We start from the raw sequence: 19,833 nt of genomic DNA, 5'->3' as shown, positions 1-19,833 counted from the left end.
TTTTTTTTTCAAAAATGGGATTTTTTTCGAAAATTGTGCTGATTGTACAGATTTTTTAAAAAAATGTACGGATCTTTAAAAAAATGTACGGATTGGTTTAAAAAAATGTACGGATTGTACGGATTTTTTAAAAAAAAATTGTACGGATTGTACGGATTGTTTTTCGAAAATTGTACGGATTGTACGGATTTCTTCTGAAAATGTACGGATTTTTGTACGGATGGGTTCAAAAAAGTTTTGGCCACCCTGTAAATAATTTCTGCAAAATAGTATATGCAATTTTGCAAATTAATCTTTATATATATATACTTTGCTTGTCTGGGTTTCTGCTTATATGTTTGAATCCAATGAACGAAACTGACCCATCTATTTTTAGGCTTAATGCGCTTCATGTAGCCGCAACTCATGGTAAAGTTGAGGCCGCCACTGTAATTTTGGACTTTATCAAAGGTAAGGACTAAAAAATTCTCTTTAAGTGTGAAAACATCAAAATGGGTATAAATTAGAGGTATGATATTTTACGGAAGAAATGTTTTTGTTTGATATCTAGAAGAAAAATTACTTAATTACTTTTTACAAAAAATTATTTAGTTTCTGTAATTGAGCATTCAGCAGCAAAAAAACGTAAATAACAAATTTCCAATTCGCTCAAACATTTAATACTGTGAGAAAGCGTTTTCTTCTCGCAAGTCTTTTTTGTTAAAATTTTTGTGTTCAGAGTAAATCCCAAGGAAATGCGAGAAAGAGAATACCAAAAATAACATTAGATTTTATTTTTATCTGTAACTGGTTTCAGATTCATGCGACGCAGTTTTCCTCGCAATTTTCTAGCAATTAAAAGAAATATTTTCTAGGAGATATGACCCGTGTGATGTACCCTGATGAGGATCCAACGCAGAATATGTTTCGAAGGGATCGCATTCTCGATTACTACATCAATATGCCAGATAAGACTATAGGAGATACACCGCTCCATTACGCTTCCAAATTTGGAATGCTAGGAATGGTAGAGCTGTTAATGGAACAGCCTCAGATAAATCCTGAATTAAAGAATAGAAACGGGGATACAGCGGGTGATGTAGTGTGCTCCAGGTCCCGGATCAATGATCCTATTGTAGAAGGGAGAATAAAAAACCTGATTCAGGGTCTCGTTTACATACCAGTTTATAAGGAGTTTGAATATTCTGCTCCATCTAGCTTAGGTAATAAATATAATATCATATCTGTCCGGCTCCATAGTAGTAAACCTATCGTGTAAGAATTCCCATTATTTCACAGTTCAGGAGGAACAATTTCAATACTGTTCGCTTCCTAGTGTTTAAGCATCCTTATTCTTACGCTGTAGCCTGTAGGTGTAGAATTTTCATTCTTTAACGCTCAGACCGTGTAAGAATGGAAATTATCACACGATCAGAGCGTGAAAGAATGCATATTCTTATGATTCCTTATATTCTTACACGCTCCGTGCATTAAAGAATGGAAATTATTACACTAGTTGAAGAATATTCATTCTTACACGCTTCTTATATTGATCTTTTCAACATAGATCAATATTGATATTAACTTAATTAATTTATACTGACAACATGCACAGGGCACACTCACCTTTTTCTTTTATATTTATACATGCAAACTTACCTTTCTATACTTTAAAACAACATGTTCACTTACCTTTTTCGTTTTTTGAAGTTCTGATATACCTTAATTCAGTAATATCCATTTAAATCTCAACCCTAGTCCTGTTAGAAGAGTGGACCCCTGTGTTTAATGAGAGAGGGACCCCCGGACGCCATGAGCATCCGCTATGCAGACACGAGCCTTCCAGAGTTGCTAGGCAAACCAAGCCTCCGCTTTGCAGAAATGAGCATGCGCAACACATCAAAATGTGCCTGTGTAATACAGTAGGTTTTTTTTATCTTGTGTTTTAAGTTTAGATAAAAGATTTTTTTGAAATTTTTAGACAAAGTGGCATGAGAGGCTTCTCAAAGATGAGAAGTATTTATTAATTATCATATATAGTGCCTAATTATGACAAATAAAGTGGTATCTAAATCTTCAAACATTTTTTACACAAAAAGGAAAATATTCAGAAAAAAATTTTAATTGAATTTCATTTCATCTTTTATAATCTTTGATTTTGGCGATACCTTTTTTTAAAGTTTACACTAAATCTAAAAAATTTGTATTTATTATTTAAATCTTAACATTTTTCAAAAAAAGGTATTGTTTAAATCAAAGATTACAACAAAACAAACCAAGTTTACTTCAGAAATATTTCTCCTAATATCTTCCTTTCTGCGTAAGAAATGTTTAAAGTTTTAATATAAATCTTATAAACCACTTTATGAGTCCATATATGTTCCTAATCATGACAATCAATGAACAACTCTAATCTTAAGTAAAATTCTTATGCCACTACGTCAAAAAAAATTGTTAAAAGTTTTCATCACTCATAAAAACCAAGATTTATAAAAAGCTGTGCTGCATGGTGGAGGCTCGTTTACTGCATAGCGGAGGCATGGTCTGCATAGCGGAGGCTTGGTCTGCATAGTGGAGGCTCGGTCTGCCTAGCGAATCTGGGAGGCTCGATGTCTGCATGGCAGAGGCTCTTGGCGTCCGGGGGTTCCCTCCCTAGTTGAAAATTGAAAATAATATATTTTTTAAATTATAAACATGAATATTGGATATCTAAGGGGTAAAGTTGGGAATTTGTTACTACAATCTTTGCATGGAGGTTCACTTAAAATTTAGCTCTGATTATAAATTTGTATTTTTATTAAGGAGATCCCATTCCACAGAAGGATTGGTTAAACGTTCAGTTATCTCCTGAAGACTTGAACACAAGTTCTCAAAAATCACCATTGAACCCTAAATCATATTCTTCCTTTTCTCCTGGATCTGCTCTAAGTTTATCTCCTTTAATCTCAAGATCTCCCCTATCCATCAGATCTCCACTATCCACCAGATCTCCACTATCCACCAGATCTCCCCTATCCACCAGATCTCCCGTATCTGCTAAATCTCCACTATCGCTGAATTCTCCTGCATCAATGTCTTCAGTCATGCTCTCCGCAATACTAGGTCCTGTCACGGAGGTAAAATATAAAGCAAATCATCTAACTTAATGAGACTGAAAGCGTAATTTCATCTGACCCTGTATACAAAGATTGGCGTTGTCCAATAAATTGATCAAGATTGAATTAGAAATCATTATTATAATTATTTTAAAACTGATAATTGTCAATTGTGGGTACTATGCAAAAGTGAATTGGGCATTTATACTGCAAGAAAAAATATAGAATTATCAGAATTAAACATTTTGAACATTTTGGAGGGGCATTTAATATAACATCCCTTTAACTTCATTGTTTAATCCTTATTTTGTAACTAACTTAAAGCAGAATCTCTTTCCAGGAAGAAGCGAGTGTTCTGTTTAAAGAATTAAAGGTTGCCTCCGCTACTCGACACCGTCTTAAAGATCCAGCAAGGCGAGTACAAAGACATATTGTTTTTTAACAAATTGCAATTAACAGCGAAACTTAAAGATTCCTTGGTCTTAAGCTAATCCATACGATTTTTTGTATAGAGGGTTAGAGAGCCAATGTAGAGCTGCAGCTCGTAAGACTGGAACTAGTTGGAGAGAGTACTGGCCTTTTTTAAACGACTATATTGATCTTCAAAGTCCTCAGGGTTTAGAGGCACTGGAAGAATATCTTTCAAAAAAATACGAAGAACTTGCTAGACGTGAGGATGAGGAAAGGTGTAAAGAAGTCGAGGAGGACGATAATATATTTGATATGGGGGAATTGGAGTTCATATCAAAACATAATCATTCGTTTTTGAGTGCTTCAACTTCTGGAACCAGGGAAACCCATTCAGATACAACGGATAATATCATTAAACATGATCCTCCAAGTCCAGTTACAACTCTATCCTCCAATCTTAATTGTTTGAACCTGGATAAGGATAATGAGGGAGGTACACTGGATTCTCTTGAGCCCCATGGATCCAGAGTACGAAGGCCTAGTCAAGAAGTCGAGGTAAGTAAAAAGAACCCGTGTCAAGTAAGACATTTTGTAATATCTCTTTCAATATTAATAGCAGCCGGTTCTATTTTTGAACGTAGACTCATATAATTTTTTAGGAGCAGGATATGAAGTCAGATTGTCGATATCTCTTTCCGGAGTCTTGGAACCTCTGAAAAGTGACCTCCGTCGGCTCCGATTTTTTATCTCCGGCCTCGTTGGACATAAATAGCCCATTTTTTAAATATATACTCCCAATGATGATGATTGATCGATAAACCGAAGGATTGATTACTAACTAGATGGTGTATTGATTATCTAGGTCATTTATTGATAAACCGGATGATTCATTGATAAATTCGATTAGATAAAAAATCGGAGCCGACGGAGGTCACTTTTCAGAGGTTCCAAGACTCCGGAAAGAGATATCGACAATCTGACTTCATATCCTGCTCCTAACAAATTATATGAGTCTTACGTTCAAAAATAGAACCGGCTGCTATTAATATTGAAAGAGATATTACAAAATGTCTTACTTGACACGGGTTCTTTCTTTTTTAAATTAAGGAAGCATACATTTTTTTAACTGGGTGTGTGGACACCCACCCCACCTCCAAGAGCTAAGTTTGTGAAATTACGCAACATCGAAAAATATTTGCGGTCTTCTATTCCATTTGTGAACATTTTCTCTTCGCATACATTGTTAAATAAAAACAAAAAAGTTCGCAGATTTTATAAAAAATGTTGTGGATTTTCAAAATTTAATGCTAATCAAATTTGTTGTAGATAAAATTTTGAAATTTTGAACATATATAAATAAATCTTCCCTGGGGACATGTAAAGTCCCACACAAAATTTAGGCCCGATCGGTTCAGCATTTTTGACGTTTGTTCGATACAAACAAACAAACAGACACCCAGACAAGCAAAGTATATAGATAGATATTGTATTAAGGACCTCACTAGTCTCCAGCAGTTAATCATTTTTGAAGTAATAAGAGTAATAAAACCCATTCTTGGTCTCATTCTTTGTTCTACATAGAGTGCACCAATTGCTATTTAGGATTTGGTATCACAATTCAGTTTCATGTTCTCTCACGCTCTCACCAACTCCGTTCCTAGCTCCGACTCCGACCTAGAGATTCAAGACTGGGGCTCAGCTTTACTTCCACACTGGGAAACTTTGCGCAGGGATAATTATTACTAAAAACCCAGCAACAAATTTTCTTTTCTTTTAAATAGAATCAACTTTACTGGTACTATGAATGCAAAGTATTGAATATTTGAGGTTTTGAGCTGAAAGCTTTGTGTTCGAGAAGTTTCGAGACATCTCAAGAATATAGCTCTAGCGTTTTTGTTTTGTTTTTGTAATAATTATTTAAAAGACATATTAACAATATGAGAAGCGACCCGGCTGGTAGATGGACAGGCTTAGACTACTCCGCTCTCTTGATTCGGGTTGTGGAGGGAATTGTAGCAGAGTTAGATGTGGAGTTGGATTTTATAGAACTTGATAAAATAAAAGAAATCCTAGATCGGCTGGCGAGTTTTAAAATTGGATCTTCGGATCAAAATGTTCAAGGTAATATTACAATTAAATTTTTTAAGAATCATTTTTTAATTTTATACTAAACCCTACTTAATTAGGAATTTCACCCTAATTAATAACAATGCATTTTTAATTAAATGTTTCTGTGGCCAAACAAAATACCTAATCTAGATTTTTGATAAATAATAGGAGATGTTATGAGCTTCCGTTTACCCGGTGTTCAGCGCAAAGATTTGTCACGACTTCGTGAGATTCAACCTTTAGCTCGGATTCTGGTATACTATATGGAGAATCAAGGATTTCCTGAGAATCAGAACCTGGAAACACTCTGGGACTTACTCCCTTCAAACACGAGGCAAACCATTGATATCTGAAGTAAATTGAAAATAAAATCTTATTTGCATCACATATATAAATATATATCTGGCTTTGAACATAGAAATTTTGGTCAGTCTACCTGTCCTGTCGATTTCAAACTTCATGCACTGTAAATTTATTATTTTTTCCCTCCAAATTTTATGTATGATCGAGCGGAGCGGCATAATTAGTTTTACTCGCTGTATTGGGAAAATAAATAAATTTTCGGAGAAAATAAATAAATTTTTGAGTAAAAAGTAAAATAAAGAAAAACTTGCCTTTTATGTCCAATTTTTTTCCTAAATCTTTAAATATTATTAATTCTGAAAAATAATCACCCCTGAATGTATCTCCAGATAAGAAAAACTTTAACCTAACAGATAAAACTGAAACCAACTTTAAAGAAATAAATTTCAATTAATAGCATGTACATTACACAATTTGAAATAATCAACTGAATATTAATGGAAGGAATTCAAGGGTTTCTACGAAGCAAGTAAACCAGGCCAGAAAGTTTCTGCATTCAAAGGAAAATTACAATTCAATGTAATCAAATATCACATTTTGAGAATTTTGTTTCGTATTCACTTTTTTATAAAATTGTAATGTTCTTGAGTTCAGGTTTTCTCCGGCAGTGACTCTTCTGAGCTAGGGCGAGAATCAGTTTCTGAAGATTTTTCATGGATAAATTCGCCTATCGGAGCTCAAAAACCTAGAGAGCCGTCATCTTCTGGAGACTTTTCTCCTCCTCCAGATCTATCTGGAGAACACAATTGGAGAAATTCTAGTATAAGTAGTATTGGAAGTTCTGAATATGGTACACCCCCTGACAGCCCCGCTCCTTCCAGTATGGTTACAGCAGATGAGGGTGTTTTTCTTTATCTTCATGGAACTAAACCGTGCCAGGAGGATCGTCAGGTATTTCTGTTTAAGAAAGATATAAGATTTTCTTGTTCTTTGTGGTTCAGGCCTTTTTAGTATGAATTTAAGAGAGCCTTTTATCCTATTTTATTTATTCATTTGAAGAAAATTGCTGGGGTTGTTCCTGGTCCCAGGCAATCCCACCCATCAGCACTCCCCTGAACGATACGCAAATAAATCACGCCTGGGGTAGCCTGTTTAGTTCTCTTAAGGCATGTACTATTACTGAACCCTGGATGCAAGTGTACCCGGGTGCAGGGTTACCAGAACCCGTTGTATTCTGTAGCCATAGGCCAACCTCCTTGGCCCCCCTAAACTCTTGGTTCAATATGTTCTTTAGTATAGCACTCTTAAACACGTTATTCATTTAAAAAATTTTCCAGATTGTTACATTAAATATCTGTACTTTTAATGAAGGTACATGTTTTTTTTTGTTTTGTTTTTTAAGACCACCATGACTTCAATAAATTAAACAATCATTTAACTATCTGTAATCATGGATATTCTGCATGCTAGGAGGCAAGCCTACCCCTGCCAGATCAAAATTCTCCAGTTGCATTATTAGGGCAAATTCCTCGTTTTGAGAAGCCACTGCCCCACCAGTGGATGGATATGAACTGCTCTGTTCCGGAGTTCTACCACCCCAGCTCTGTCCTGCCCAAGAAATCCTCTTAACATTACACTTGTGGCTTGACGAGCTCTTCTACCCCTGTGCTCCCTCGTGTGCTTGATACTAGTGAACACCCAAGGATCACATGCCCTTCATCCAGCTTCAAATCTTGACCAATCTTCCTACAGTCCGGGCATATCTTCCACTGTTTACCAAACTTACAGAAGATTCCCTGACATTGTTGCCATGTTAAGTATCATACTATACTGTGAGTCACTCACATGGTTTTGTAGCCTGAATCACTCGGACGGTTAAGGATGAGATTTCAAGGATCCATGTTCTCTCTTGATATCCAGGACGAATATGACAGCCCTCTCAATTACTTTCTCCTTGAGCTCCTTGAGCTTGAGTCCCGTAATTGGTGACCTCATCTTTTTTTCTATCTCCAATATCTGTCTCATCAAAGGGTCATCCACTCCTTGTTCTTATAGCTCCTTAACACACTCTTTCAGGATTTGATCCTGTTTCCTGTTCACAATTCTCCAGTAGTACACTGCCACCCTGAGCCAGATCCTTTACTTGAACTGCATCAGACCAGTCTCCGTCCACGTGGATACCTTGGAGGTCGACCTTGGGGTCTGCAGGATGAAAATTCCAACATCGGTCTAAAACTTCTTTATGGCCACAACAGTCTCTTTGCTTAAGACCATAGCCTCCACAGCATAAAGAATGGAGGGTACTCCAAATGACTCCCACAAAATCCGTGCAACCCGAGACCAGTCAAGGTTTGCTCTGGTCAGATTCATGATAGAGTGAGTAAATCTCATTGCACTGGAGATGACATCCTCCTCTCTCCTGACTGTACATTTTCCTCTCAACTGTATGTTGACTCCTAGATACTTGGCCATCATTGAGTCCTCCAGTGTGTTCCCCGACTTACCTATATTCCAGGATCTACCAGCTCTCCTAGTACTCAGTACAAACGTTTTGGTCACTGACAAAGACATCCTTGTAACCCTGTAGTATTTATCCATCAACCCTAGCAGGGTATTCATTCCTCTGCACTGCATGGAGTTCCTGAGATTAAAATTAAATCATCTGCGTAAAACATCCCTGTGAGGTCTCCTCCCCCAAGCTCCACTCCCAGCTTCATCTCCTGGAGTTTCATACCCAATCCGGCAATATACAGAGCAAATAGAAGGACTGGTAGTGCGCTTCCCTGTTTCACTCCCCAAGTAAACCAAAGTAGTGAGGACAGCGTATTCCTGATCCTGATCTGCTCATTATCATAATAATACATCCTATTATTCCACACTTTAAACTCTTCATTGTTTGGTACTTGTGCTGTCATATGAATAAATCCCACTGCAATTCTTGACTCTTCCGCATGCAACATCACCCAGCTCTTCTCTTTCTCTTTTTCTGAGTCTAATGGATTAAACAAGGAGTGCTTGACCCACTCCTTAATTAACAGCATCAGCCCTTCTCCCATCTTTGCTCCGAAGCCTTACTCAATCGTAACTTCCCTGTATCCTTTGAACGTTGATAAATATTCATGGTGACCTTCCCTCGAGTGGGTTACTGCCAATCCTAGATCAGGTACTGCTCTTCTAGAATACTCACAACCAATCTCTTTTTAGTTGGACCTCCAACCCCATTCACATTCCTAAAAGCACGTTTTACCTGGACTGGCTCGGCTGTAGGATTAGTTGTATTTACTGCTCGGTGCTTGAACAGGAACGCACTTACCTGTTTTTACGAATTTATTATCTCAGGTCTTGTTGTACTGGTTTTTTAACTTTGATGATTTGTTTTAATTAAATTTTACAATATTCTAAAATATTTATCTGATATCAGAGGGAAATATTTTGAGATTTCTATATTTCTTGTTCCTCATTTTTTCTTGATCGCCCATTCTTCAATCATACACTTTGGCTAATTTTGAAAATAAAAAGAAATTAATTTTTTGGATGCCCTTGTAATTAGCCAATTTACAAGAAAGAACTATTTTTCCAAGCCCTGTATTCTTGGAATTATATTGAATTCTTGAGGTCCTGAAGGGGGGGGGGGGGAGTGAGAGTGTGCAAGGTCACTACCCTCTTCCCTTGCAGGTAGCTGACACATCAATTTTTGCGTCATCTGCTTTTTGACACACTTTCCATGATATTTTCTTGGGGAGAGGGGGGCGTGCTTTATACACCCCCTCCCGGGGGGGGAGGGGACGTCTTCAAAGCCTATATTTCTACTGTCAAGAGATTTCCTTCAACTTTTTTTCTGTTCAATTTGTTCAATCTGTTAAGAGATTCCCTCCCACTTTTTTCTGTTCAATTTTTTTTCTTTTTTGCTTTTTGTTTCTTGTTTTTACACTTTAAATCCCCTTCTAATTTTCCTGTTCAAAGTATTCTTCTTCTTTCTTTTTTTCTTTTTTTTTACACTTAAGGGCCTTAGTTCTTTTAACATCGAGTTGTAGAGCAGGTAGGGTAGAGATAAGGAGGTTTGTAGTAAGAAGGGTATGGAGGATTGCTCCGTGTTCTTCTTCTTTATTATACTCTTTCCGAGTTAGGGGATTAAGGAAACCCTATAACTGTACCCCTTATGCAAAATGGGGAGTTGTGAGCCCTGATACCGGAGGCAGTCAGACAACTGCTTGTTGTACTGGTTATATTGGCAAAGAATATGCCAAACTTTTCCCCATTTAAATCTTTATATTTTTTTCATAAACCGTTTTGACTCCCCTACCCACAAGTTCGGATGCGGACCATAATTCCACCTCCTGCATTCTCGATTACATTTAATTTAACATTTTCCACAAGCTTCTGTTAATCACCCTGGAAGGTTTGCTAGATGAGCTGTAATTTTCATCCCTAGAAGGGATGCACCATTAATATTTCCCATTCTATACAATACCATTGGCATTATTTCAAATCCTTTCCCTTGAATTTCATTATTTCCATCTGTATTCTGCCATATTTTGATTTTTCCCAAATTAAAACTATTTAAAAATTTTCTATAAATGTATATTATATTAGGTATATATGGCACTGAAGGAAATTGAGTTAGACGAACTCCATGATTTTCCAAACTTGAAAATGTACCTGATCATGTTAGGGAACTATAGTGAGGAAGAGACCCAAAGCTGGCCGGAGAAACCAATCAACCACAAACCTGATATTTTACCAAGAAAGCTTGACTTAGATTTTTCCTTTAATTAAGCGAAGGTTGAACGTCAATTTTGATATCATACGACAAATACATTTTGTGGTAATGTAAATTACTATTGTAAAAAATATAATTTATAATTGTTTTGTGATATATTATTTTTGATAATTCATATCTATTTCTAATATCCCTCCGTATTTCTGTGATTTGAAACCAGTTTACCTGAAAATTTGGAGTATAAACGAATGTTGCCTATTCAGATTGGAATTTTTTTCCCACGATAAAAAATGATTTTGCGGCTGGATTGAGTATCACTGTTAGTATGCCATAAGGTAAGACATTTATGATGCCTTCATGTTTAAGTTACTTCTTTTTGTGTAACTGTCCTGAACCCATTATTAATATTTGAGTAGTAAAGTTTTGCAAGTAGGGGACACAATTAAAACAAACGTGAACTTGATTTAAATTATTCCACAAATTTTTAATTGGATTTGTTTGAAAAAATTATTTTATAATCCTTGCGATGGGGAGTATGGGGTAAACGTACAATTATTTTAATTTTTAATTTCTCATTTTTAGGATGGGAGAAAAGAGGGAAGCTCTACCCATAGAAATTGTTCTAGAGATAGGAACAGATCACGCTTACTATTTAAAACATCCAACATCATGTTTTTTCTCAAAATTCTTAATTCGTAATGTTAATCAACCTGTTGCCTTCTTTTTTTTTTAATTATTTAGAATGCAAGAAAAACTTTAATCTAATTTTTAATATTTATTATTAGAGAATATTTTCTTTAAAAAAAATCAAGTCTATTTTTATTTTTAGAATAAAAACTCCCAGAAATGTTAATATAACGATAATTATTTTATCAGTAAAGACATTGCATTACATCCAGAAGAGTTGTTTTGTAGAAATACCTTTACCTTCCTGGTTTGTCGTTATCATTTTCTAGAATAGCGTGATGTTGTCAGGACATAAAGCTACACTACGTGCGGAACCTCTGATCATTGATGGTACCAAGCATACTCACGACTGGGAGGTCTGGGTCAAGGGTATAGACGGAAACAGAATTGATAACTATGTGGATAAGGTAGAAAATTTTACACTGTCTGTTCATTGTTCAATGGGATTTTGTTTCTTGGGACATTTTTTTCTTTCTACACCCCCCCCCCCCCTCTTTGAAAATAATTTTATGTATGTTTGCGCGGAGTGCCATGAAATTTTTTAGCTGAATTAAACAATTTTATGAGGAAATTAATTAATTATTTTTTCTTGAGAAAAAGGTATCAAAAAGGTTGAAAAAAACTTAACACCCCCCCTGCCTCCCGTCCCCTGATTCATCATAAATCATTTACCCCGGGGGGGGGGGGGAAGGGTTGTAATTGTTTAAATTATGTTCCTCTGTTGATTATATATTGTTAAACCCGTTGCAAGCAAGACAATTGTAAAATCTCGTTCGACGTTGATGGTAACCAGTTTTAAAATTGAATGATTACTCACATAACATCGTAGGAGCAGGATTTGATGTAATGAGGATATATACTAAATAGTTGTAAAGATTTGTGAGTATGATATGTTTTCCTTAACACTTGGAACCTCTGGGTATAGGCCTCCGTCGGCTCTAATTTTCTTTCAAATTTTGCACCCAATTTTGGAATATATTTTGCTAAGAACCACAAAACAAATATAAAATATAGAAGTTAAAAAGTATAATATATATATAGAACATTAAGAACATTTACGTCGTCCTTGATCATACTAAAGTTAAATATTTACGAATGTGAATCTAACATGTCGACCCATTCTTTATAAACTACGAGCTTTCCCCCCCAGTATTTTCGGAATTATTAAATTCTTGTTTTCTTTTTCTTTTTAATTTAATTTTTCTTCAAATTTTAAAAATCCCACGGCGGGGAAAATTCTTCAAAAAAATATCCCCAAAGAAAATTTTTTTCTCCTTTTTTATTTTCTTATGTGTAGCGTTAGAACTGTATAATTATAAATGGAATTGTTATGTATAACAAGGCAGAAGTAAGAGGCTTCCGTAATCTTACATTATATTTAACTGATTTGTCATGATTTCCAGATTTTAATCTGTTTTAGGTATTGTTCAAACTTCATGAATCTTTTACCAAACCGCACAGAGTAATTCGGAAACCACCATATTCTGTCAAAGAAACCGGATACGGGAGCTTTGGAATTACAATTGAGATATACTTCCAAACTCAGGAAAAAAATTTAGAAAAGGTGGGTCTTAAAGATTGATAACGGGGGGGGGGGTCACAAGACTTATTACTCTCTGGGAATTTTTAACAGTGTGCAACAGTGTGATTTTTGCATCTGAACTTAAAAATATGTATTGTACATTGCACATGCATTTTTTGGTTCGTGCCTAACAGAGTGCTCAAACAGAAATTTTTAACCATAAAAATATAATCCTTGGGCCCAGTAACATATAAATCGATATACAGCATATCAAATTTGTGGTAGGATGCCTCACAAGGTATCAGCTGGCGATTAGCATAGCACGTCGGTCGGAATGCTCAAATATCGATTGGCCTTTACCTATGTTTTGATTAAAGTAGCATACATTTTGTGCCCCCCTCCCCCCTTTCACGTTTCTTTTTAACCAGTCATCTAAAACTTACTATGTAAAATATTATGTTAGCCAGGGCTATATATTTTGGGTTGCCCAGCAAGAAAACAAGACAATTGTTTAACGCTCGGACCGTCAGCTCCCTAAAAGGTCTTGGGGCAAAAAAATTATTAACTTGCACTTTTCTGGATGATCAATATTTTCCATTCCACTCAGGATTAGTTTTGGATAATAAAACAACATTATTAAAAGACATTTTTCTCGCAAATTGAAATTGCCAACCGGAAACCGGTTTTTATGAAATTTAAGGTTGATTAGTTCACAAAAATATCTTCAAAATATATCAGAATGAGTATCAAAAGATTTGTCTTGAAGCACTAAGTTAAAAGCAATAAATAGAGTCCGATATGTCAAGACATTCTCTGGGCTAAGCTTTCTTTTGGGCTATTTCCTTTTATTACTGCTGCTTGCAGGGCAAATGTTCGCCTTATTCGTTTCGGGATTTTTTTACTTAATTACTAATGATCTATGTTTAGAATCAAATAACGTATGAACTTCTGCTCCAATCGGCTGTTCCAGGAGAATTAGGATACTCCAAGGAGTTCAATCTTAAGAAACCTATTAGGTAATTAAACTGTTGTTTCTTCATTTATTTTTTTACGTTTTTGGTAACCATCTTTTTATTCTATGCCCGGTATAAAAATAATTTAAGAAATATTACTGATCACATCAACTTCACAGAGAAATTTAGAAATGTTCAACTTTGGTCTACAAAACATAATGAGCTTCTAATAAAGTACTACGGAAACTTACTAATATAAATAAAAGAGTATTGGGTGTAGCTACAGGGTGTCCCACATCATATTAGATCGTCTTTTGCTCTAAACTTCAATTTTCAGGACTAATCAGAAAATTTAAAATTGATGAATCATTTTGAAGAATTGTAATAGGCTGATATAAAAATATGCATGAAGAAAATAGTAGGTTTTTCCAGTATTACATTCGTATTTTGGCGTTAAAGGTTGGAAGATAATATAATATGATATGGAACGCTCTGTACTTAGCAGAATCATTTCCCCACATACAGTGGCGGATATAAGGGGGGTTATTGGGGTTATTTACCCCCCCCTAGAATCCTGGGGGTAAATACCCCCCCCTAGAATCCTGGGGGTAAATACCCCCCCCTAGAATCCTAGAGGTAATTACCCCTGAACATATATTCAGGTCCTGAATAGCAGGGGTTACTCCACTTGCTGCCTCTAGAAGTTACAGTTTACTTCAAAAAAAAATGCATTCCCTATTGATTAGTCTGCACTCAAGTGCATTTTCATGATAGTAAAAGTTTTTNATTTAAAAAAGTAACATCTTTTTCCTCTTAGAGTAAAACTATTATTTTTTATATTACTGCCTTTTTTGTCAATGTTTGCCAGCAAACTTAATATAAAAAGTTTAGTTAAAATAAATAAATTCAGTTTTTAGTACAGATCTTTGTAGTTAATGTAAAATGAATGACTTTAATGAAGGGTATAAAACAAGGTGAAAGCTGAAAGGTATGTAATGAAGCCTTTATTAGATTGAGTTTGTAAATCCCAGAAATGAGTGGAAAATGCAAAGCAAACCCAATTAAAACCAATAATTTGATATACATCATGATATTTTTCTAGGGGGGGGTAAAAAAATTTCTAGGGGGGGGTAAAAAAAATTTCGGCGCGCTTCGCGCGCTAAACTGAAAATTTTTACCCCCCCCTACAGAATCCTTATATCCGCCCCTGCCCACATATACGAATATTTAGGATTTCCCAATTGAATTTCATAATCTTCAAAAAGAAAATCCTCATTTGAATATCAAACCCTCAACCTTTATTGCATTTAAGGATGACATTACCCTCTAAAAGTGAAGAGTTTCGAAGAAAGTTGTTAGCTGGAGGAGGGAAAATAAGTGATGCAAAAATTTCTCCGAAAGATCAAGGGAAAAGTAACAAGGTAACCTTTAACAATCATTAACAAACGTTTTTTCGTTTTATGGATTTTGGACATCACAGTCTTAACGTAATGATCATAAATATCAATCCATAGGACAAGCATAAGGAGAATGAAAGACACCGAGACAAGGAAAAGAGCCGAAGCAAGGATAAAGAAAGGGATAAAAAGGATGAAGAGAGGAGAAAACATAGAGACAAGCGTGAAAAAGAAGAAAGAGAAAGACGAGACGAAAAAAAGAAGATTGCTACAGAGGAGAAAACTAAATCTATCATAAAACCCAAAAGTGACTTTGCAGTCTTGTTTGGTACTCCTATAAAGAAACAAGAAATAAAAAAAGATGAAAAATTAAAGGACAGTGAAAAGTCTAGAGATCGTGAAAAAGAAAAGGAAATAGACAGGGAAAAGGAGAAGGAACGTGACAAAGATAAGGAACGAGACAAAGATAAGGAACGAGACAAAGATAAGGAACGAGACAAAGATAAGGAACGAGACAAAGATAAGGAACGAGACAAAGATAAAGAACGTGACAAAGTGAAAGAGCGTGACACAGAGAAGGAGCGTGAAAAAGAGCGTGGAAAGGACAAGAAAAAGTCATCCAAACACTCTCCTACTAAATCTAAGGATCAGGATAGGAGTAAAAGTGAAAAATCGGATAGACATTCAACGTCCTCGTCATCGAAATCTTCTCATTCACGGTAAAAAAGAAAACCTTATGTATTTTTAGTTTTTCTGTTAGTTTGCCTTTCCCGTCTTACTTAATATGTTTGTATTTATTTAGGCATCACAGTGCTAAACAGGAGAAATCATCCCCTAAGAGTTATAAGGATTCCAGAAGAAAGGAAGAAATTAAGAGGGAAGAGTCTTCCAATGAAAAGCACAAGGATAAAAACAAAGATAAGGACAGGGACAAAAAAAGGAGAGATGAAGAAAGAGTCAAAGAGGAGAAGAAGAAAGACAGAGAACGAGAACGGGAAAAGGAGAAAGAAATGGAAAGACTAGAAAAAGAAAGGCAGGAAAAGGAAAGACTAGAAAAAGCAGAACAGGAAAGATTAAGAAAAGAACAAGAGAAAAAAGAGAAATTGGAAAAAGAAAAAAAGGATAAAGAAAAGAAGGACAAAGAAGCAAAAGAAAGATTGGAAAGAGCTAAACAAGATAAAGAACGCTTATTGAAGGAGAAGCAAGAGAAGGAACGGAAAGCCAAGGAGGAACGAGAGAAAAAGGAAAAGCAAGAGCGATTGGAAAAAGAGAAAGCTGAGCGGGAAAAGGAACGTTTAGAAAAGGAAAAGTTGGAAAAGCTTGAGGAAGAAAAGAGAATAAAAGAAAGAATGGAAAAAGAACGCAAAGAAAGGGAGAAAAAAGACAGGGAGAGGGAGAAAAAAGCCAAAGAAAAGGATAGGCAAAAAAATCGATCTGATAAAGGAAGTACAATTTCAGTCAGAACAGAAAGTGTTAAGCCCCGAAAAGATTTCATGAAAATGAAGAATTTCATAAAAGAGGAATCAAAAAAGGAATTTAGAAAGAATGACCGGGATGACATATCACTTAAGTTCAAGCAAGAGGATGAAAAACATGAAGTTGATATACTGGAACAGGAGTCTATGGGCATCCGGGATAGCTCAAAACGCGAAAGAAAGGAGAAAAAACGAAGGAGGGAGATGAAAGAAAAACAGACAGGGAAGAAAAACAAAAAAACTGGAAATGCAATGCTTTCTGATTCAGACTCGGACTCCGATATTAAGAATAGTTCAGATTCTGATTCAGATATTCCTGAAACAAAAGCTAAGGCAACGAGCCTAGTTGCCTCAGTTTTCAAGAATAAAAACAGAGATATTTCTGAAGATGAAAGTTTAGGAAAGAGGGAAACAAAAGGGGGAGGAAAAGATGGTCAGCCTAAACCCATGAAGAAAAAGAAAATTTCAATTTCTGAAAGTGATTCCGACTTATCAGAAAACGATTCAAGGTAATTTTATTTTATTTTTTATTATATATAATATAAAGAATTTATTATATATAATATAAAGAATTTAATATATATAATATAAAGAATTTAATGCATGAAAAATGTTTAGACCTACCTCAGCTCTTTCAAATCTTGGCGAAACTAAATCTGAGAAGTCTGGACAACCTGGCAAACTTGTTAATTCAACTGTAAGAAGATCTTCCTCTCGATCTATCTCTAGATCTGTCTCTAGATCAAATTCACGCTCCAAATCTGTCGCTGCTTCAAGATCATTGTCAAGATCCTCAACAAGATCAAGATTGAAGTCCAGATCTAGATCTTCCAGTATGTCAAGATCTCCGAGTTATGTATCCAGATCATCCTCTCCATCTCCAGTCCGTCCAGCTGTTAAGGAAAAGGTAAGCTCTATTTTTCCCTTATTTCTATCTATTTGCTTATGTATTTTCATAATTTCTATACATAGAATCCTATTACTATTAATATTAATCTTTTCAGAGTCTGAGCCCTTTAATAACTCCCTACGAAGATAAACTTTGCTTAACTCAACCTCTGTCTCCTCTCTCAAGTAGTAGTATTCACCGTAGTCCTAAAAAGAAGAAAAAATTGAAGAAGTTCAAAGAAGAATTTCATTTAAGCGAAGACAAATTTAGTAAACAAAAGCGTCAAGAACAAATTGAAGAGGAGAGAAAAATAGAAGGGAGATTAAAAGAAGAAAAACTTGAAGAAGAAAGAGTTAAAGCAGTGTTACTGATTGAAGAACGGAGAAGAGACGAAAGAGCAATTCAGGAAAAGGAGATGAAGGAGCGGATGAAGGAAGAAAAGTTGAAAGAGGAACAACTTTATCCGTCTGTGATAGAACCGGAGCGAATTAAAAAATCTCGGATGAGTATGGATGAGTGTTCAGAGGATGAACTTTGTCAAGCATCACATACTTTATTTCCTTCACTTCATGAGGTTGTCGACCCTGTATATATTACCAGAATTCAGGTACAGTTCACATATAATCTTGTTGGTAAACATCTGGTGAGTTTCGAGTCATAAAGCAAAGTTTTCACATTTAGGAGTTCCTCATGTTAAACCTTAATGGAGCTTCACTTTTACATCTTATTCATTTGTTGAAGGTCGCCAGACTTTTGTACGTTTATGGGGGATAAAAATTTATTCCCAGCCTCTGGTAACCTTGATTAGTGGCATGCTGAATTATTTTCTGAAATTAAAAATAAATTAAAATTTCCTTATCTCATGTGTAAATAGATTTTTTAATGGTAAAATAATATAGAATGCATTCAATGCTGATGACAACGTCCTGCATTGTTTCTTAAAGGGCTGAAACAAAAAAACTAATATTTTTCATCAATATCTAAATCCAAAAAAGATAATACAGTGACCATTATAGGACAGAAAGATTGTTTTAGACCGAGTATCAAGTTTAATAGATATCTAGATTTGTACTGGATAACATCCAATTAAAAATACGTCCGTGTTTCTTGGATATCAGGAAGTTAAATATTTGATGCTAGGTACTTTCCCAAAGACTTTTCCCAAGTAGAAACTTCCCAAGAGTATTTTCCCAAGTGGAAACTTCTCAAATGTGCAATTACCCAAGCGGCAACTTCCCAAAACTATCCTAGCCGCAGCGCTCGACCCCAGCATGCTCTAGTCGCAGCGCTCGGCCCCCTAACACATCCTAGCCACTGCGCTCGGTCCCCAATGCAGCCTGCGGCGCATCAGAGGGCCTAACCTAACCTCTGGAAAGTTGCCGTTTAGGAAATTGCACATTTGGGAAGTTGTCACTTGAAAAATTGTCACATTGGAAGTCGCCCTTGGTTAAATGCCTTTGGGAAAGTACCTGACACCAAATATTTATTTATGTATTTAGGAAATTCACAGTGCACTATCAGACCCTGAGCTAGAGGACGAATCCTTAAACCTAGTTGTAAACCTGGTACAACAATCGGGGAACTATGGAAATGATGGAGAGAACTTTACCTTTGATTGGTTCAATCTAGATATTCACACGATTGATAAAATATCGACAATACTCAATATAGGTCCCTGACAAAGGAAAAACAGGCATAAAGGCATTAAAATCAAAATTAGGTTAGCAAAATAGGAATTAGGTGTAATTCCATAATTCTAAAATTATATTTTGACAGAAGTTTTGATGAATTCATTAATGTTAAAATAATATATCAATAAGTAATATTATGAGTGGGGACTGGTTATTGTAGATATGCAGTTCAGCAAACATTTAGTCAAAAATAATTAATTTTTAAATTTTGTATCCAATGCAATTGCAAATATAATTCCTAAGCATTAAACTTGTTTCTCTGATTTCACATGTCTAGTTTTCTCTCATATCACATGTTTAGTAAGTATACCATCAGTCATCATTCATATTTCACAATCATATTCAGATCAATGAAACACTGAGAACTGGCTGAAATAAAACAATTCTTTCCATATAGATATTTTGGTAATTTAAGCATATTGTAGAAACTAGAATGTAGCAATGTATTGTTTCGAGATAAGTTATAATTGATAAGTTATAATTCATAAGTTATAATTATCGAGAGAGAAAAGTCCGAAATTATGAATTTATTTAACAAAGGACCTCACTAGTCTCCTGGAGTTTGTAATAACTCTTGTAATAATAGAGATTAATGGTGTTAA

General features: G+C 35.4%; 2 protein-coding genes across 4 annotated transcripts in view; both read left to right on the top strand.

Annotated features, from left to right (window-relative positions):
- Positions 1-10,881, top strand: part of LOC111707350 (ankyrin repeat and LEM domain-containing protein 2) — a 13,676-nt gene extending 2,795 nt beyond the window's left edge. The window contains exons 5-15 of one of the 2 annotated variants that reach the window (XM_023480446.1): positions 377-450; positions 855-1,202; positions 2,782-3,095; positions 3,415-3,488; positions 3,587-4,040; positions 5,088-5,215; positions 5,410-5,606; positions 5,763-5,928; positions 6,402-6,459; positions 6,552-6,848; positions 10,491-10,881. In XM_023480446.1, the coding sequence (XP_023336214.1) occupies positions 377-450; positions 855-1,202; positions 2,782-3,095; positions 3,415-3,488; positions 3,587-4,040; positions 5,088-5,215; positions 5,410-5,606; positions 5,763-5,928; positions 6,402-6,459; positions 6,552-6,848; positions 10,491-10,673 (2,293 nt within the window). In that variant the 3' untranslated portion in view covers positions 10,674-10,881. The remainder of the gene's footprint in view (positions 1-376; positions 451-854; positions 1,203-2,781; positions 3,096-3,414; positions 3,489-3,586; positions 4,041-5,087; positions 5,216-5,409; positions 5,607-5,762; positions 5,929-6,401; positions 6,460-6,551; positions 6,849-10,490) is intronic. The other variant, XM_023480454.1, reaches the window with a different exon arrangement.
- LOC111707336 (RNA-binding protein 25) lies at positions 10,863-19,481 on the top strand. 2 transcript variants are annotated; one of them, XM_023480437.1, is made up of 12 exons: positions 10,863-10,952; positions 11,200-11,249; positions 11,593-11,711; positions 12,725-12,868; positions 13,754-13,842; positions 15,092-15,200; positions 15,294-15,624; positions 15,661-15,895; positions 15,979-17,160; positions 17,270-17,558; positions 17,656-18,147; positions 19,040-19,481. In XM_023480437.1, exons 2-12 carry the CDS (start codon positions 11,201-11,203, stop codon positions 19,217-19,219), a joined length of 3,219 nt encoding a protein of 1,072 aa, XP_023336205.1. In that variant the 5' UTR covers positions 10,863-10,952; position 11,200; the 3' UTR covers positions 19,220-19,481. The 2 variants fall into 2 exon arrangements, with proteins under 2 accessions (XP_023336205.1, XP_023336195.1); XM_023480427.1 differs by having other exon boundaries at positions 15,294-15,895.
- Positions 19,482-19,833: the final 352 nt, after the last annotated feature.

This window comes from Eurytemora carolleeae, unplaced genomic scaffold (genome assembly GCF_000591075.1).
Source record: "Eurytemora carolleeae unplaced genomic scaffold, Eaff_2.0 scaffold39, whole genome shotgun sequence".
NCBI lineage: Eukaryota > Metazoa > Arthropoda > Copepoda > Calanoida > Temoridae > Eurytemora > Eurytemora carolleeae.
Note: the sequence above shows the minus strand (reverse complement) of the source record. Positions and strands in the feature narration are given on the sequence as shown.